Below are 17,882 nucleotides of genomic sequence, written 5' to 3'. Positions count from 1 at the left end.
GAGGACTGGAGTTGGGGACCTCTGATCTACACAACATTGGAAGGTGAGCGGGGAAATTGAAAGGGGGTTGAAGGTTGAAGTCTAACACCCACCTTTCTCAACGGCGGGATGGCTCTATGAAGCTCCTCTGCTTAATTTTTCATATTCCAGAACAGACGGAGCATTTACGCTGCCAGATAATCATAAATGAGTACTACAAAAACTCTGATATCATGATTATCTTGCCGTGTAAACAGGCTGCCCTTTACTTTCATCAGGTGAAATAATCTTTTGTGCAGTGTAAATGATCATCGTTCTCGATAGTGCATCGTCCTGTGTAAACAGGACTCACACTGATGAGAGCCATGGCAGGGTATGCGCACTGAGCGATTTAATACAGATTGTTTACTTTGGTCTGACTGTGTAAACAGACATTCAGGTAACTGCTGATCTGTAAGAGTTTACCAACCAGTGGTCGAATTATGGCATGGGTCAATTCATGCAAGCAGACTATTAGCCACTATTACACTGTTTGTCTTCCTTTGTTGTAGCACATTGCATTGTTTGGTGATCTTGTCTTCATTCTACTGTCTCACAACTCATTTCATGCTTTCTTTCTTCATTTTTCCCTGTCTTGTTTGTTTTTCCCATCCACTCGCTTACATTTCACCCTTACCATCTGCCCTTTGATGAGAGAAGCTGCCAAAAGTTTACTTCAGAAAGGTAAGGGACCTAAGTTTGTTCCCCTTAGGGGAGACAACAAATCTTATCTGACCATATGTATGTGTGTAATCATAGATAGACAACTAGAAGTTATGTAGTGAAAATAGAAAAATCTTTCAGTGTTCGCAATTTTCTGTATACTAGCGGGAAATTGACTTATCCAGAAGCTCCAGAATTCTGGTTCAATTTGCACAAAAACTGGCATACATTCTTTGCAAAACATTCATTACGTGTTTTTGACAATTTTGTGCGCAAGGCTCTAAAAATGCATTGTTTTGTGTAAAGGGGCATGGTTTATTGGCAAGGGACATGGTTTAGAGCAAATAATTGTGGTCTAACCCCTTCCCGACATTTGCAGTGCATGTACGTCATAGCGATCGCCCGCGCACAGGGGGTTGGATGTGAGCGATCGCCAGTGGGTGTCAGCTAATTATGACAGCTGGCACCAGGTTCTCAATGCCAGGAGCCGTGCCTGCACCGCTCCCGACACTTTAACCTTTTAAATGCTGCGATCGGTGTAATCGCAGCATTTCGAGAGCCGGCAGAGGGAAAAGAGCCCCTCTGTCCTTGAATCGAAGAACCCCGCAATGGCGTTGATGTCTCAAACATTTCCACGGTAACCCAATGTTGTCATGATGACATCCGGATAACCAGGCACTAGTAAGTTTGTTAAGTCATGCGCAGTGCATGATCTAACAAACTTGCGTCTGCAGCACTGACAGGCTATAAGGTATAGCAATGCTCCTAATTTATAACTGCGATCAGACTGCAAAAAGTGGAAATAATAATTTAATAATAGTGGAATAGTGGAAATGGAATGAAGAACTGCACAGGCTTATGTCAGATTCATACATCTATCAGGGTACAGACTGTGCACTCCTTTGAGCTAGAGAAGCCATGAGTTTTCTTGGGAACGATGCAGCAAGTTTTTCACACCTGGATTTGGGGATCCTCTGCCATTCTTCCTTGCAGATCCTCTCCAGTTCCTTCAGATTGAATGGTGAATGTTGGTGGACAGCCATTTTCAGGCCTCTCCAGAGATGCTCAATTGGGTTGAGGTCAGGGCTCTGGCTGGGCCAGTCAAGAATGGTCACAGAGTTGTTCTCAAGCCACCCTTTGTTATTTTAGCTGTGTGCTTAGGGTCATTGTCTTGTTGGAAGGTTAACATTTGGCCAAGTCTAAGGTCAAGAGCACTCTGGAAGAGGTTTTCATCCAGGATATCTCTTTCCTTGCATTCATGTTTCCTTCAATGGCAGCCAGTCGTCCTGTCCCTGCAGCTGAAAAACACCCCATAACATGATGCTGCCACCACCATGTTTCACAGTTGGGATTGTATTGGGCAGGTGACGAGCAGTGCCTGGTCTTCTCCACACATACCACTTAGACCAAAAAGGTCTATCTTCACCTCATCAGACCAGAGAATTTTATTTTTCATAGTCTGGGAGTCCTTCATGTGTTTTTTAAGAAACTCAATGCAGGCTTTCATATGTCTTGCACTGAGGAGAGGCTTCTGTCGGGCCACTTTGCCATAAAGACCTGACTTGTTGAGGACTGCAGTGATAGTTGACTTTGTGGAACTTTCTTCCATCTCCCTACTGCATCTCTGGAGCTCAGCCACAGTGATCTTGGGGTTCTTCTTTAACTCTCTCACCAAGTTCTTCTCCAACTATTTCTCAGTTTGGCTGGACGGCCAGGTCTAGGAAGACTTCTGGTGGTCCCAAACTTTTACCATTTAAGGATTATGGAGGCCACTGTGCTCTTAGGAACCTTGAGTACTGCAGAAATTATTTTGTAACCTTGGCCAGATGTGTGCCTTGCAACAATTCTGTCTCTGAGCTCCTTGGCCAGTTCCTTTGACCTCCTGATTCTCATTTGGTCTGACATGCACTGTGAGCTGTGAAGTTTTATATAGACAGGTGTGTGCCTTTCCAAATCAAGTCCTATCAGTTTAATTAAACACAGCTAGACTCCAATGAAGAGTAGAACCATTTCAAGGAGGATCGCAAGGAAATGGACAGCATGTGACTTAAATATGAGTGTCTGAGCAAAGGGTCTGAATACTTATGACCATGTGATATTTCAGGTTTTCTTTTTTAATAAATCTGCAAATATTTCTACATTTCTGTTTTTTTCAGTCAAGATGGGGTGAAATTAATGTGAAAAAAATGAACTTTTTTGAATTAACCAAATGGCTGCTATGAAACAAAAATTGAAAAGTTTAAAGGGGTCTGAATACTTTCCACACACATATATATATACATTATACATAATGATCTTGATACAATTTTTGGAAAAACAACATATTTGGCAATATGAAATGAGAAAAGCAAACGATGCTAGCCAATCTCTTTTTATCTTTCAATAAATATGATCTCAGTGGGTAATTGTATTGATCGCAAGGTAATATGATATATATTTTTTTTAATTCCCATGGTTGTATTACGACTATTATAAAATCATGTTGATCAATAAGCCACAATGAAAATGCTAACTGCACTGAAAATAAGTTCATATTTTAATTTCAACCCTATTGATTTTCTGCAAGTTGCCATAGCTGCTCTCATAAAGTGAGTAAATAATGGAGCTATAATTCAACATATAAACAGCATACCATTACTGCACTAAAGCATGCTATATAGAAATGGTTACACAGAACAACAGCGGGCGGCCTGCGGGTGGGGTCTTCATGTGGTGCTCTGCTTACGTATTCATCAGTATGGCTTCTGACAGGTCACTGATCCCTCACTGACCTGCCCCCTAGCTTACATAATGAATATACTGTATGTACATACTGCGAAAAAAAAACCTTCTGCAGGCTGGTGTGGCACTGTGCAGGCATGGGTGGCACCATCTTGTAGGAGGAATTTTTTTTCTTCTCTAGCAAGATGGCGCCACCTGCGCAATAGCAGCTATCGGATCACCCCTATATACACCAATAGCTGCTACTGCGCAGGCACGGCAGGTGCCATTTTCAAATGGATTTTTTTATACTATCAGGATAACCTCAAGCACATTTATTATTGGGACATTAAACATTTGATTATGCTGCAGCGCAGGTGCTAAGGCTGGTAAATGCCTGCAAAAGGGTTTTTTTTAGGGGGCCGGTCACTGAGAGGTTAGTGACCTGTCAGCTGGCAGCATTATGAATAGCTAATCAGAGCACCACATGAAGATCCCACCCACAGGCCTGCCCTGCAGCACAAGCATAACATCTACTCAAAACTGAAAATAAAGATTAAACAACAACCACAAGACAGATTTCATCAACCAAGGTATCATGTCAATTAGTATAATGGCACCGAACTGTCACTGTGTGTAGGTTACTGTGCACAAACCTGCTGACAGGTTCCCTTTAAGAAAGTTGAAGATGAAATAATCTCTTAAAGGGCTAAAATTAAAGATGACACATTTACTTTTGACATTTTTACATTTAAAAAATTACAAAAAGGAAAATGGGCAGATGCAAAAACTTGGGAACCTTTGGAGATTTGTGTACTCAGATAAGTTTGACCAAAGTTTCAGACCTTAATTAGAATGATAGGGTTATGGCTTGTTTATTATCAGTTTTAAAAAAGCCCAGCCTTGTCTAACTTTGCATCAAAAAACAGTAGCCAAGGGGTCTTCTAAGCAATTTACTAGCACTCTGAAAATGAAAATGGTCCACAAAGCAGGAGAAGACTATAAGAACATAGCAAAGCATTTTCAAGTGGCCCTTTAGTCAGTTTGAGATGTAATTAAGAAAAGGCAGTTAAGGCCGGCGTCACACTGGCGTATTGCATCCGATCCGAGATCATCAGATGCGATATGCTAATGACACTCGGCTCCTGCTCGCAGCCGAGTTTAACCCCTTAATCTCATATGACGTACTATCCCGTCCAGGTGACCTGGGACTTAATTCCCAGTGACGGGATAGTACGTCATATGCGATCAGCCGCGCTCACGGGGGAGTGCGGCCGATCGCGGCCGGGTGTCAGCTGACTATCGCAGCTGACATCCGGCACATTAACCCCCAGCACACCGTGATCAAACATGATCGCGATGTGCCGGCGGTACAGGGAAGCATCGCGCAGGGAGTGGGCTCCCTGCGTGCTTCCCTGAGACGATCAGTACACGGTGATGTACTCACCGTGTACCGAGCGTCTTCTCCCTGCAGTCCCCGGATCCAAAATGGCGGCGGGGCTGCATCCGGGTCCTGCAGGGAGTACTTCCAGGTCGCCTGCAGGTGCTGGTAAGCCTGCAGCGATGTCAGTGAGATCGCCGATCTTACAGAGTGCTGTGCAAACTGTAAGATCGGCGATCTGTGATGTCCCCCCCGGGACAAAGTAAAAAAGTTAAAAAAAAAATTTCCACATGTGTAAAAAAAAATAATTACTAAATAAATAAATAAAAAAAAAATATTATTCCCATAAATACATTTCTTTATCTAAAAAAAAAAACAAAAAAACAATAAATGTACACATATCGCCGCATCCGTAATGACCCGACCTATAAAACTGTCCCACTAGTTAACCCCTTCAGTGAACACCGTAAGAAAAAAAAAAAACGAGCCAAAAAACAACGCTTTATTATCATACCGCCGAACAAAAAGTGGAATAACACGCGATCAAAAAGACGGATATAAATAACCATGATACCGCTGAAAACGTCATCTTGTCCCGCAAAAAACGAGCCACCACAAAGCATAATTAGCAAAAAAATAAAAAGTTATAGTCCTGAGAATAAAGCGATGCCAAAATAATTATTTTTGTCTATAAAATACCTTTTATCGTATAAAAGAGCCAAGACATAAAAAAATGATATAAATGAGGTATCGCTGTAATCGTACTGACCCGACAAATAAAACTGCTTCATCCACTTTACCAAACGCGGAACGGTATAAACGCCTCCCCCAAAAGAAATTCATGAATAGTTGGTTTTTGGTCATTCTGCCTCACAAAAATCGGAATAAAAAGTGATCAAAAACTGTCACGTATCCAAAAATGTTACCAATAAAAACGTCAACTTGTCCCGCAAAAAACAAGACCTCACATGACTCTGTGGACCAAAATATGGAAAAATTATAGGTCTCAAAATGTGGAGACGCAAAACCTTTTGTGCTATAAAAAAGTGTATTTTAGTGTGTGACGGCTGCCAATCATAAAAATCCGATATAAAAAACGCTATAAAAGTAAATCAAACCCCCCTTCATCACCCCCTTAGTTAGAGAAAAATAATAAAATTAAAAAAATTTATTTCCATTTTCCCATCAGGGCTAGGGTTAGGGCTAGGGTTAGGGCTAGGGTTAGGGTTAGGGTTGGGGCTAGGGTTAGGGCTAGGGTTAGGGTTAGGGTTGGGGCTAGGGTTAGGGCTAGGGTTAGGACTAGGGTTAGGGCTAGGGTTAGGGCTAGGGTTGGGGCTAAGGTTGGGGCTAGGGTTGGGGCTAGGGCTAGGGTTAGGGTTGGGGCTAGGGTGAGGGTTGGGGTTAGGGTTGGAGCTAAAGTTAGGGTTAGGGTTGGGGCTAAAGTTAGGGTTAGGGTTGGAGCTAAAGTTAGGGTTATGGTTGGGGCTAAAGTTAGGGTTAGGGTTTGGATTATATTTACGGTTGGGATTAGGGTTGGGATTAGAATTAGGGGTGTGTCAGGGTTAGGGGTGTGGTTAGGGTTACCGTTGGAATTAGGGTTAGGGGTGTGTTAGGGTTAGGGTTTCAGGTAGAATTGGGGAGTTTCCACTGTTCAGGCACATCAGGGGCTCTCTAAACGCGACATGGCGTCCGATCTCAATTCCAGCCAATTCTGCGTTGAAAAAGTAAAACAGTGCTCCTTCCCTTCCGAGCTCTCCGGTGCGCCCAAACAGGGGTTTACCCCAACATATGGGGTATCAGCACACTCAGGACAAATTGGACAACAACTTTTCGGGTCCAAGTTCTCTTGTTATCCTTGGGAAAATAAAAATGTGGGGGGCTAAAAATCATTTTTGTGGGAAAAATAAGATTTTTTTTATTTTCGCGGCTCTGCGTTGTAAACTGCAGTGAAACACTTGGGGGTTCAAAGTTCTCACAACACATCTAGATAGGTTCCTTGGGAGGTCTAGTTTCCAATATGGGGTCACTTGTGGGGGGTTTGTACTGTTTGGGTACATCAGGGGCTCTGCAAATGCAACGTGATGCCTGCAGACCAATCCATCTACGTCTGTATTCCAAATGGCGCTCCTTCCCTTCCGAGTTCTGCCATGCGCCCAAACAGTGCTTTCCCCCCACATATAGGGTATCAGCGTACACAGGACAAATTGGACAACAACTTTTGGGGTCCAATTTATCCTGTTACCCTTGTGAAAATACATAACTGGGGGCTAAAAAATCATTTTTGTGAAAAAAAAAAGAATTTTCATTTTCACGGCTCTGCGTTATAAACTGTAATGAAACACTTGGGGGATCAAAGTTCTCACAACACATCTAGATAAGTTCCTTGGGGGGTCTAGTTTCCAATATGGGGTCACTTGTGGGGGGTTTCTACTGTTTGGGTACATCAGGGGCTCTGCAAATGCAACGTGACGCCTGCAGACCAATCCATCTACGTCTGTATTCCAAATGGCGCTCCTTCCCTTCTGAGCTCTGCCATGCGCCCAAACAGTGCTTCCCCCTACATATGGGGTATCAGCGTACAAAGGACAAATTGGACAACAACTTTTGGGGTCCAATTTATCCTGTTACCCTTGTGAAAATACAAAACTGGGGACTAAAAAATCATTTTTGTGAAAAAAAAGAATTTTTATTTTCACGGCTCTGCGTTATAAACTGTAGTGAAACACTTGGGGGCTCAAAGCTCTCAAAGCACATCTAGATAAGTTCCTTAGGGGGTCTACTTTCCAAAATGGTGTCACTTTTGGGTGGTTTCAATGTTTAGGCACATCAGGGGCTCTCCAAACGCAACATGGCGTCCCATCTCAATTCCAGTCAATTTTGCATTGAAAAGTCAAATGGCGCTCGTTCCCTTCCGAGCTCTGCCATGCGTCCAAACAATGGTTTACACCCACATATGGAGTATCAGCGTACTCAGGACAAATTGCACAACAACTTTTGTGGTCTCATTTCTTCTCTTACCCTTGGGAAAATAAAAAATTGGGGGCAAAAGATCATTTTTGTGAAAAAACATGATTTCTTATTTTTACGGCTCTGCATTATAAACTTCTATGAAGCACTTGGTGGGTCAAAGTGCTCACCACACATCTAGATAAGTTCCTTAAGGGGTCTACTTTCCAAAATGGTGTCACTTGTGGGGGGTTTCAATGTTTAGGCACATCAGGGGCTCTCCAAACGCAACATGGCGTCCCATCTCAATTCCAGTCAATTTTGCATTGAAAAGTCAAATGGCGCTCCTTCCCTTCCGAGCTCTGCCATGCGCCCAAACAATGGTTTACACCCACATATGGGGTATCAGCATACTCAGGACAAATTGCACAACAACTTTTGTGGTCTAATTTCTTCTCTTACCCTTGGGAAAATAAAAAATTGGGGGCAAAAAGATCATTTTTGTGAAAAAATATGATTTTTTTTTTTACGGCTCTGCATTATAAACTTCTATGAAGTACTTGGTGGGTCAAAGTGCTCACCACACATCTAGATAAGTTCCTTAAGGGGTCTACTTTCCAAAATGGTGTCACTTGTGGGGGGGTTTCAATGTTTAGGCACATCAGGGGCTCTCCAAACGCAACATGGCATCCCATCTCAATTCCAGTCAATTTTGCATTGAAAAGTCAAATGGCGCTCCTTTCCTTCCGAGCTTTGCCATGCGCCGCCCAAACAGTGGTTTATCCCCACATATGGGGTATCAACGTACTCAGGACAAATTGTACAACAACTTTTGGGGTCCATTTTCTCCTGTTACCCTTGGTAAAATAAAACAAATTGGAGCTGAAATAAATTTTGTGTGAAAAAAAGTTAAATGTTCATTTTTATTTAAACATTCCAAAAATTCCTGTAAAACACCTGAAGGGTTAATAAACTTCTTGAATGTGGTTTTGAGCACCTTGAGGGGTGCAGTTTTCAGAATGGTGTCACACTTGGGTATTTTCTATCATATAGACCCCTCAAAATGACTTCAAATGAGATGTGGTCCCTAAAAAAAAAATGGTGTTGCAAAAATGAGAAATTGCTGGTCAACTTTTAACCCTTATAACTCCCTAACAAAAAAAAATTTGGTTCCAAAATTGTGCTGATGTAAAGTAGACATGTGGGAAATATTACTTATTAAGTATTTTGCATGACATATCTCTGTGATTTAAGGGTATAAAAATTCAAAGTTGGAAAATTGCGAAATTTTCAAAATTTTTGCCAAATTTCCATTTTTTTCACAAATAAACGCAAGTTATATCGAATAAATTTTACCACTATCATGAAGTACAATACGTCACGAGAAAACAGTGTCAGAATCGCCAAGATCCGTTGAAGCGTTCCAGAGTTATAACCTCATAAAGGGACAGTGGTCAGAATTGTAAAATTGGCCCGGTCATTAACGTGCAAACCACCCTCGGGGCTTAAGGGGTTAAAAGCTGTGATACATACAAAAGTGGGTGCTATTAGGTACTAACCATGTAGAGTGCCCACATTTTGCATCAGCCCATTTTCCTTTCTGTAATTTTGAAATTGTAAAAAATGACAATTTATTTTTTTGTTTTGCTTAAAATATAAAGGAAATGTGTCATCTTTAACTTTAGCCCTATTGGAGATCATTTTATCTTCAACTTACTTAACTGTTCACAAAAGCAGTAATTTTCACCAGGGGTGCCCAAACCTTTACATGTCACAGTATTTCAGTAGGTTCTATCAGGTTCCAAGTTGTCTATCATGCATCAAATTTGACATTGCATCATGATTTACATTTATAATGGAGACTGTAATGCTCAAGAGGAAATTGACAGAATTTAATTAGGATTATATATGTAAGACAAATTAAAATTATTTTAATTTGTGAATCTAAGCAGTATAGACAATCTTTCAGCCTTCCCCATTTCAAGGTTTTTGCTTTTATGACTTTGTCCCCTGTACAACAGGCTAAGGATATGTTCACAGGTGGCATATTTGCAGCATTTCTTCTGCGCTTTTTTTTCACAGCATATTGGATGCGTAAAATTTGAAGAGTTTTCAAGTATCAGCAGAATCAATTACATTTCTGAAATCTCAAGTACATGCTGTTTTTCCCCCCTCATACTTTGATTCCAAGGCCTAGCATGTCAACTCTTTCAGCGATTTTGCACCCAAAATACTGCAAAAAAAGCACGTACAAACACAACAAAAATATGTGTATTATATTCAGTGCTTTTCCTGCCACCAGTCTGGTTTTTGTTTCAGGAAAAAATGCTTCAAAAAAGCAACATGTGAACATAGAATCATTGATTACTGCTTCTCATATTCCATAGAAATTTAAGATGCTATGAAAATGCCCATCTAATGTCTCATATTACTTCTAAGAGGATCCAATACACAAGATAATCTTGTAGTTTAATTGGGGTCAGTTGTGAAATTACAAAAGACCACCTGGGAACAGTCAACCCGGGAAGAAATCAGGAGACAAGGATGAATATGCTATTTGCCTGTTGAGCATCCTGTTCTATTTTCCAAGTGTAACAATTCAATTAGATGTCGGGAGCCCTCTTGCTGGAATAGTGATTGAGGTTATAGCCTACTTACAGTGTACACACAGGGCTTTTGCAGCATATTCATTTTAACATTCTAGTAGGAATGACACTGTGTTCAGTCATTACTTTTAAGCAATTCATAATTTATCTGCAACTGGGAAGAGAACAATTATTTTCACTGGAGATAAACAGAATTTTAGAGAGTATCTGGCAACTGAAATACTGAGCACATTTGAGAACATGAAAATGTCTCCTATGCTTGTGATTCAGTTTCTTTGCAGCTTAATAGATGATATTAATGCACAGACCAGTTTTCTCTGCTCATACGTCAACCTTTGCAAGTCTGTGGGAAGAATGCTAAAACTGGCATTCTGTCTGTTGTTGGCAGACTATAAAGAGGCTGATGATAAAAAGCAATCAATTTTAATTAAAAAAAAGCACCCAGTCTTACATAGGAAGAAATCTAATGATATGACGCTCTGGTTTAGACATACAGTACATTACATGTTGCCTAAGGAAGCTGCATGGATAGCATTTACTCAATATTATACAACGCAATAATAAATATGAGTGGATCAATCCATGGAGAAATTACTTTGATTTTTGAGCACCCAGCCATTTACTTTGAGAGCATTGTCCCCCTTCCTCCCAAAAAAAGACGCCCGTTTCACACACTGATGAATACTCAGATAGCATGCTAATGGTGTTAGGTGTGGCTGTACGAGCTTTCCAATAAATCTGTGCAGCTATAACGTCACATGGTCTAGCACTGTCAATCAGGGGGATTATTACAGGCAGTATAAAAGATGGGGGCCAGACAAGGAGCGCCATTACAGTATGGGGTAGGAGGTCGAAGTGCATAACTCATTTCATCTATGGAGAGAAAATGACCTAATTTGATTGTGGTATGCTACTTTCAGTGCTCAAGCTGATTTAAAATGGGAGTGCTAGTCTCTGTCCGTGAATGCTAAACCAAAGATACAAGTGATATAAGATTGTGCTGTAACTGTATTGTCACTTAGTGTTTTCGAACTTATTGATCTGAGATATACTGCAGTAACAGCACTGTAATAACATCTAAGTTTTATTCTTCTGAGAACCCCACTGCCGGCAGGAAATGAACTTTATTCCTCCTGGGAGCTTCGGGCTTTCACTCACAGGTGTGGGTTGGTGCAGTTTCAATCACTGGACAGTGCATAGTGAGCGGCAGCTGTAACCATGCCCTGGCATTGACTGACACTGACCCGTGGAAGCGCCAGGAGGGTGCAAAACGGCCGTCGTCAGGCTTGCCGCACTATATGTTTTGTACCCCCGGCTGATGGCTTTTGACAAATAAAAGTTACCTCTCGTTATGGATCGATGAGTGCCGCCTCTCCTTCTTTCTTTCTTCGATTGGACAAAATCATCTGTGCGTAACCTGATGCAAAGCTGGTTGTTAGTCAGTGCCAAGGGCATAGTTACTAAAGGGTCGCCTGCCCATCCCTATGACTGAAAACCTGAGGCTGCAGGTTAATAGCGTTTTTTTCATGACAGGTTCCCATTAAGCAGTTTTTCTAAGGGGGAGAGTTATTAAAACAAGAAGTTTCTATAGCCCCACCACCCATCCCCCCACACAAAAAAATACAATTACACACAGTTACACACATTTTACGCTTTGCATACCTATTTTAATATTCCAGTTTGGCAGTAGTACATGATACAACTATACTGTCAATGGGCTTCCTACAGTCTGATCAGAATGTTAAACTAAGAACCTCATGTTCAGTTGCATATATTTTTGCCCATTGGCATTAGATCAATTTATGATCGTCGGAGCCGCTGTCCATTCTCTTTTTCAGCATATTGCATGATCTGTCTTTTTTTTCTTTGGATGTGCACTCCTCCCATTTGGCACAGGTGATTTTAAATTAGCAGGAGACTGCAAAGTAATGGGCCTAGCCCATTTCAGCTCTCACTGGAGAGCTTGAAGAAGGTCAATTTCAATGCTCCTTTCATTTAGTGAGGGTGCAGTCTGGAGTCTCAATCTTGCAGCATGGGTGCTTTGAGGCACCAGGCAGTCCACCCTGCTGATGCATTGTGATCTTTGGAGGTGTTGTCCATTCTCTTTTTCAGCACAGAACTATACTGTGTTCTGATGCCACAAGATGCACTTAGATTTTGGGGAGGAAAATAGGGTAAAACAATATTAATGTTAAAATGTGGGTTCATCCTATAGTCTGAATTTTGCTGATCGGAGGGGACAACAGGGTCACTGCTGCAGGCCTGCAGTGGCAAGAGTGGGGAGATGCTGTAGGCAATGGGCTGGGAGTAGGGGGTGTCCTAGGGGTGCGAGGCTATGGGCCCTGGGCTTTAATAAAATGTTTCACAATATCTCCCGAACAAGGTGATGATATGTCATCAGAAATTACTTTTTGGCCACATGTCATGACTGAGAAGGAAATAGCGCTATTTGGCTTTTTAAGTACAGATTTTGCAAAAATAGTTTGTGGATGACATCTGTGGAGCCCCGAAGATGCCAGAACAGAAGAAAAACCTCAGACGTGACCCAATTGTAGACATTGCATCTCTCAATGAATTCATCTATGCCTGCAGTGACTACTATTTCTCAGGATTATTTTTTTTTCTGGAAATTTGCAAATATGCCAGTGCCTATACATTGACATGCATCCCATAAATTGTTAGGTGCACTCTGCCAGTACGATAATGTCAAACATGCGGCTTTTTACTGTGGTTTAGGTACAGTGTGGCTCAGGAGTGGAGCATTTGGATTTGGGAGCACAGATTTCACTAGTTTTTATTGGAGGAGGGGGTTGCCGACGTGTCACTTTTCCAGAGTCTTGGTACTGCCTGTGATATGAGCACACGTATAATTGCAGTAACTAGTGATGGGCAAACCCCTGGTTGTCTTGGTCTGGCAGGTTAGGCTGAACAGTTAAAAAAAAGTTTGGTACCAGAACAGTATCCGAACCCGATTCACTTAAATGGGGGGCCCGAACATCCAATGTTTGCGACGCTGCCATGTGCATGACAGTGCGGCAAACACTGTCTCTGATCGGCAGTAGCCCACAGCTGTGACCGGAGATAAAAAGTTTAACTCCACTCACAGGCATTGGCTCAAGAATCTACTACTCCCATCAACCTCTGCCTGCTGTCACTAATAACAGCAAGAACGGAGTATTCATCAGCCAGCACCTGCTCTATAAATAGATAAAAAGGCATGGGTTGCCCTGTATTATTTATAACCAGCCATGCAAAACTGACAGCTTTGGGCTGCAAGCCTCAGCTGTCAGCTTTATCAAGGCTGGTTATCATGAATAGAAGGGTCCCCACATTGTATGTTTTAATTATTTATTTAAATAAATAATTTTTAAACATGGCATGGGGTCCCCCCAATTTTTGACAACCAGCCAAGCTAAAGTAGACAGCTATGGGCTGGTATGTTCAGACTGGTAAGGGGCCATGGATATTGCACCCCCACCCTAAAAATAGGAGCCCTCAGTCACCCAGCTTTTTCCACTTGCCCTGTGGTGGTGGCAACTGGGGTTCATATTTGTGGGGTTGATGTCACCTTTGTATTGTCTTGTGACATTAAGCCAACGGCTTAGTAATGGATAGGCATCGATAAGACACTTATTCATTAGTAATCCTATAGTTGTAGTTGTATTGTAAATAAGCACACAGCCAGAATTAAGTCCTCTATTTAAAATAAAAACAAAACACAATTTTCCTTTTTTATTTAAAATAACATAGTTATACTCACCTAACCCTCATTCCACTGAAGCCCTTGTCTTCTGCAATAAAACAAAAATAAAAAACAACCATATCCCTCACCTGTCCATTATTCTATCCCATGCTGTAATACCATGATAAATAGTTTTCAATCTGGATGATGCCAAGATGCGGCCATCCAGGCTGAGAACCACTGGAGAATGAGCTGCTGCGAGCGCAGCATCAGTGACCAGCGGGCTCCTGAACTGCGGTGATCTCAGTACTGTGAGAAACATACAGTGAGTTCTCCACAGTTCAAGCTCAATGACTTCACCGCAATTCAGCTCAGTGAGTTCACTGTTTAGTCAGAAGCGCAACAGTGCTTTATCTTATTTTGTGCTAATATTTTCCAAAAACATATTTGTTTTTGCATTGCCATATTCTGAAAGTTGTTTCTTTTTTCTTTTTTTGCCAAATGAGCCAAATTAGGGCTTTTTTTGCTGGATGGTTTGATGATTGGTGTTTTTAGTTTGTACCATTTTTTTACATATGACTTTTTGATTGCTTTTTATTAAATCTTATTATGATCGCAGGGTAACAATTGTGTCATAGGGGATCTTTTAACACACTTTTAACCACTTAGATGCTACTGTATAGCGACAGTGGTGTTTGAAGAGTTAGCCCCGATCAGTTTCAAATGCTGCAGGGTGTCAGCTGTCATATATACAGTGGGGCAAAAAAGTATTTAGTCAGTCAGCAATAGTGCAAGTTCCACCACTTAAAAAGATGAGAGGCGTCTGTAATTTACATCATAGGTAGACCTCAACTATGGGAGACAAACTGAGAAAAAAAAATCCAGAAAATCACATTGTCTGTTTTTTTAACAATTTATTTGCATATTATGGTGGAAAATAAGTATTTGGTCAGAAACAAACAATCAAGATTTCTGGCTCTCACAGACCTGTAACTTCTTCTTTAAGAGGCTCCTCTGTCCTCCACTCATTACCTGTAGTAATGGCACCTGTTTAAACTTGTTATCAGTATAAAAAGACACCTGTGCACACCCTCAAACAGTCTGACTCCAAACTCCACTATGGTGAAGACCAAAGAGCTGTCAAAGGACACCAGAAACAAAATTGTAGCCCTGCACCAGGCTGGAAAGACTGAATCTGCAATAGCCAACCAGCTTGGAGTGAAGAAATCAACAGTGGGAGCAATAATTAGAAAATGGAAGACATACAAGACCACTGATAATCTCCCTCGATCTGGGGCTCCACGCAAAATCCCACCCCGTGGGGTCAGAATGATCACAAGAATGGTGAGCAAAAATACCAGAACCACGCGGGGGGACCTAGTGAATGAACTGCAGAGAGCTGGGACCAATGTAACAAGGCCTACCATAAGTAACACACTACGCCACCATGGACTCAGATCCTGCAGTGCCAGACGTGTCCCACTGCTTAAGCCAGTACATGTCCGGGCCCGTCTGAAGTTTGCTAGAGAGCATTTGGATGATCCAGAGGAGTTTTGGGAGAATGTCCTATGGTCTGATGAAACCAAACTGGAACTGTTTGGTAGAAACACAACTTGTCGTGTTTGGAGGAAAAAGAATACTGAGTTGCATCCATCAAACACCATACCTACTGTAAGGCATGGTGGTGGAAACATCATGCTTTGGGGCTGTTTCTCTGCAAAGGGGCCAGGACGACTGATCCGGGTACATGAAAGAATGAATGGGGCCATGTATCATGAGATTTTGAGTGCAAACCTCCTTCCATCAGCAAGGCCATTGAAGATGAAACGTGGCTGGGTCTTTCAACATGACAATGATCCAAAGCACACCGCCAGGGCAACGAAGGAGTGGCTTCGTAAGAAGCATTTCAAGGTCCTGGAGTGGCCTAGCCAGTCTCCAGATCTCAACCCTATAGAAAACCTTTGGAGGGAGTTGAAAGTCCGTGTTGCCAAGTGAAAAGCCAAAAACATCACTGCTCTAGAGGAGATCTGCATGGAGGAAAGGGCCAACATACCAACAACAGTGTGTGGCAACCTTGTGAAGACTTACAGAAAACGTTTGACCTCTGTCATTGCCAACAAAGGATATATTACAAAGTATTGAGATGAAATTTTGTTTCTGACCAAATACTTATTTTCCACCATAATATGCAAATAAAATGATAAAAAAACAGACAATGTGATTTTCTGGATTTTTTTTTCTCAGTTTGTCTCCCATAGTTGAGGTCTACCTATGATGTAAATTACAGACGCCTCTCATCTTTTTAAGTGGTGGAACTTGCACTATTGCTGACTGACTAAATACTTTTTTGCCCCACTGTAGCTGTCAACCACGAGAATATCACCTGTGGCAGGTGCTACTTACTTATTCCTAATGACCATTTTAAAACGACGATGAGGGATTAAAGCCCATTAATGACCGTTTTAATGTGTATTGCAGCCATTGTGCTTTAAGCCAAAGTTTGCAAAACAATTTATTACAGTAAATCTAGACATTTGCACATGCGGACCAAATTGCTGGTACCCTTCTGTTAAAGTAAGCCACACCCACCACAGTTACTGACATAGCTTGAAAATGATAAGCATAGCTTTAAATCTAAGGCTAATTTCACATTTGCATTGGGCAGAACTGCGGAGGGCTGTATACTTCCTCTGTTAAGCCCCACCCACTACTGCACCACTTCCATTCTGCTCCACCTACGTTTGCATGTGTCCTGCGTGCCTATCTTTAACATTGGGTACACAGGCCATGCGGATGTATGCGGATGTGTCCGCATATGTTGTTTTGATGCTGCACTGACCGCAACAAAATTCAATATGTTGCATGTGGCGCAGCGTCAAAACAATGCATGCGGACACATCCGCATACATCTGAATGGCCTGCGTACCCAATGTTAAAGATAGGTATGCAGGACACATGCAGATGTAGGCAGAGCTGAATGAAAGGAGTGTGGCAGTGGGCGGGGCTTAACGGAGGAAGTACGAGGAAGTACGCAACCCTCCACAGCTCTGCCCAGTCCAAATGTGAACGTTGTCTAACATACATTTTTCACACAAGTATAAATTTTGTGATAAAATCTTTGTTAACAAACTTAGCCAACTCAGGAAAAATATTAAATCAATCAGAAATGCTAAACAGGGTTCACATGCAGGGCCGGCGTTAGGGGCAGGCAGACCATGCAGCTGCCTGGGCCCCACGCTCCCCCAGGGGCCCCCAGCTAGTGGCACATCATGCAGGCGCTATGGGGCCCCTGTGAGGCTGGGGAGCCACCTGCCACCCGTGCCGACTCCCCCACCGCATTGAACTATACCGGCATCTGCCAGTACAGTTCAAAGCAATGATGGAAGAGAGAGTGTCACCTGATGCTCCCTCTCCCATCATTCCCCACTTTGCCTCTGACACTGCGGGTGCGCAATGATGTCATCGCACACTCATTGTGCCAGCCGGCAGTGCAGCTGCTGACACAGGAGCAGGAAGCAGCGCAGGCACGAGGAGAGGTGAGGAGTGGGTTTTTTTTCCAGTGGGGCCATTCTCGGGGGGAGATGCAGGCTGTGCTATATACTATGTGAGCTGTGTTATATACTATGTGGGCTGTGCTATATACTACGTGGGCTGTGTTATATACTACGTGGCTGTGCTATATACTACGTGGGATTTTATACTATGTGGCTGTGATATATACTATGTGGCTGTGTTATATAATACGTGGGCTGTGTTATATACTACGCGGGATGTGCTATATATTATATGGGCTGTGTTATACTACGTGGCTGTGCTATATACTATGTGGCTGTACTATATACTATGTGGGCTGTGTTATATACTACGTGGCTGTGCTATATACTAC

General features: G+C 42.2%; 1 protein-coding gene across 2 annotated transcripts in view; it reads left to right on the top strand.

Annotated features, from left to right (window-relative positions):
* The window catches only part of DOC2B (double C2 domain beta), a 1,593,495-nt gene that overhangs the window by 777,276 nt on the left and 798,337 nt on the right, over positions 1-17,882 (top strand). The window contains exon 3 of one of the 2 annotated variants that reach the window (XM_069757348.1): positions 679-702. The exons of the other annotated variant lie outside the window; for it this stretch is intronic. Within the exon in view, the coding sequence (XP_069613449.1) occupies positions 679-702 (24 nt within the window). The remainder of the gene's footprint in view (positions 1-678; positions 703-17,882) is intronic. 2 annotated transcript variants of the gene reach the window in all.

This window comes from Ranitomeya imitator, chromosome 3 (assembly GCF_032444005.1).
Source record: "Ranitomeya imitator isolate aRanImi1 chromosome 3, aRanImi1.pri, whole genome shotgun sequence".
Taxonomy (NCBI): Eukaryota; Metazoa; Chordata; class Amphibia; order Anura; family Dendrobatidae; genus Ranitomeya; species Ranitomeya imitator.
This window is presented reverse-complemented; position numbering and strand designations above follow the sequence as displayed.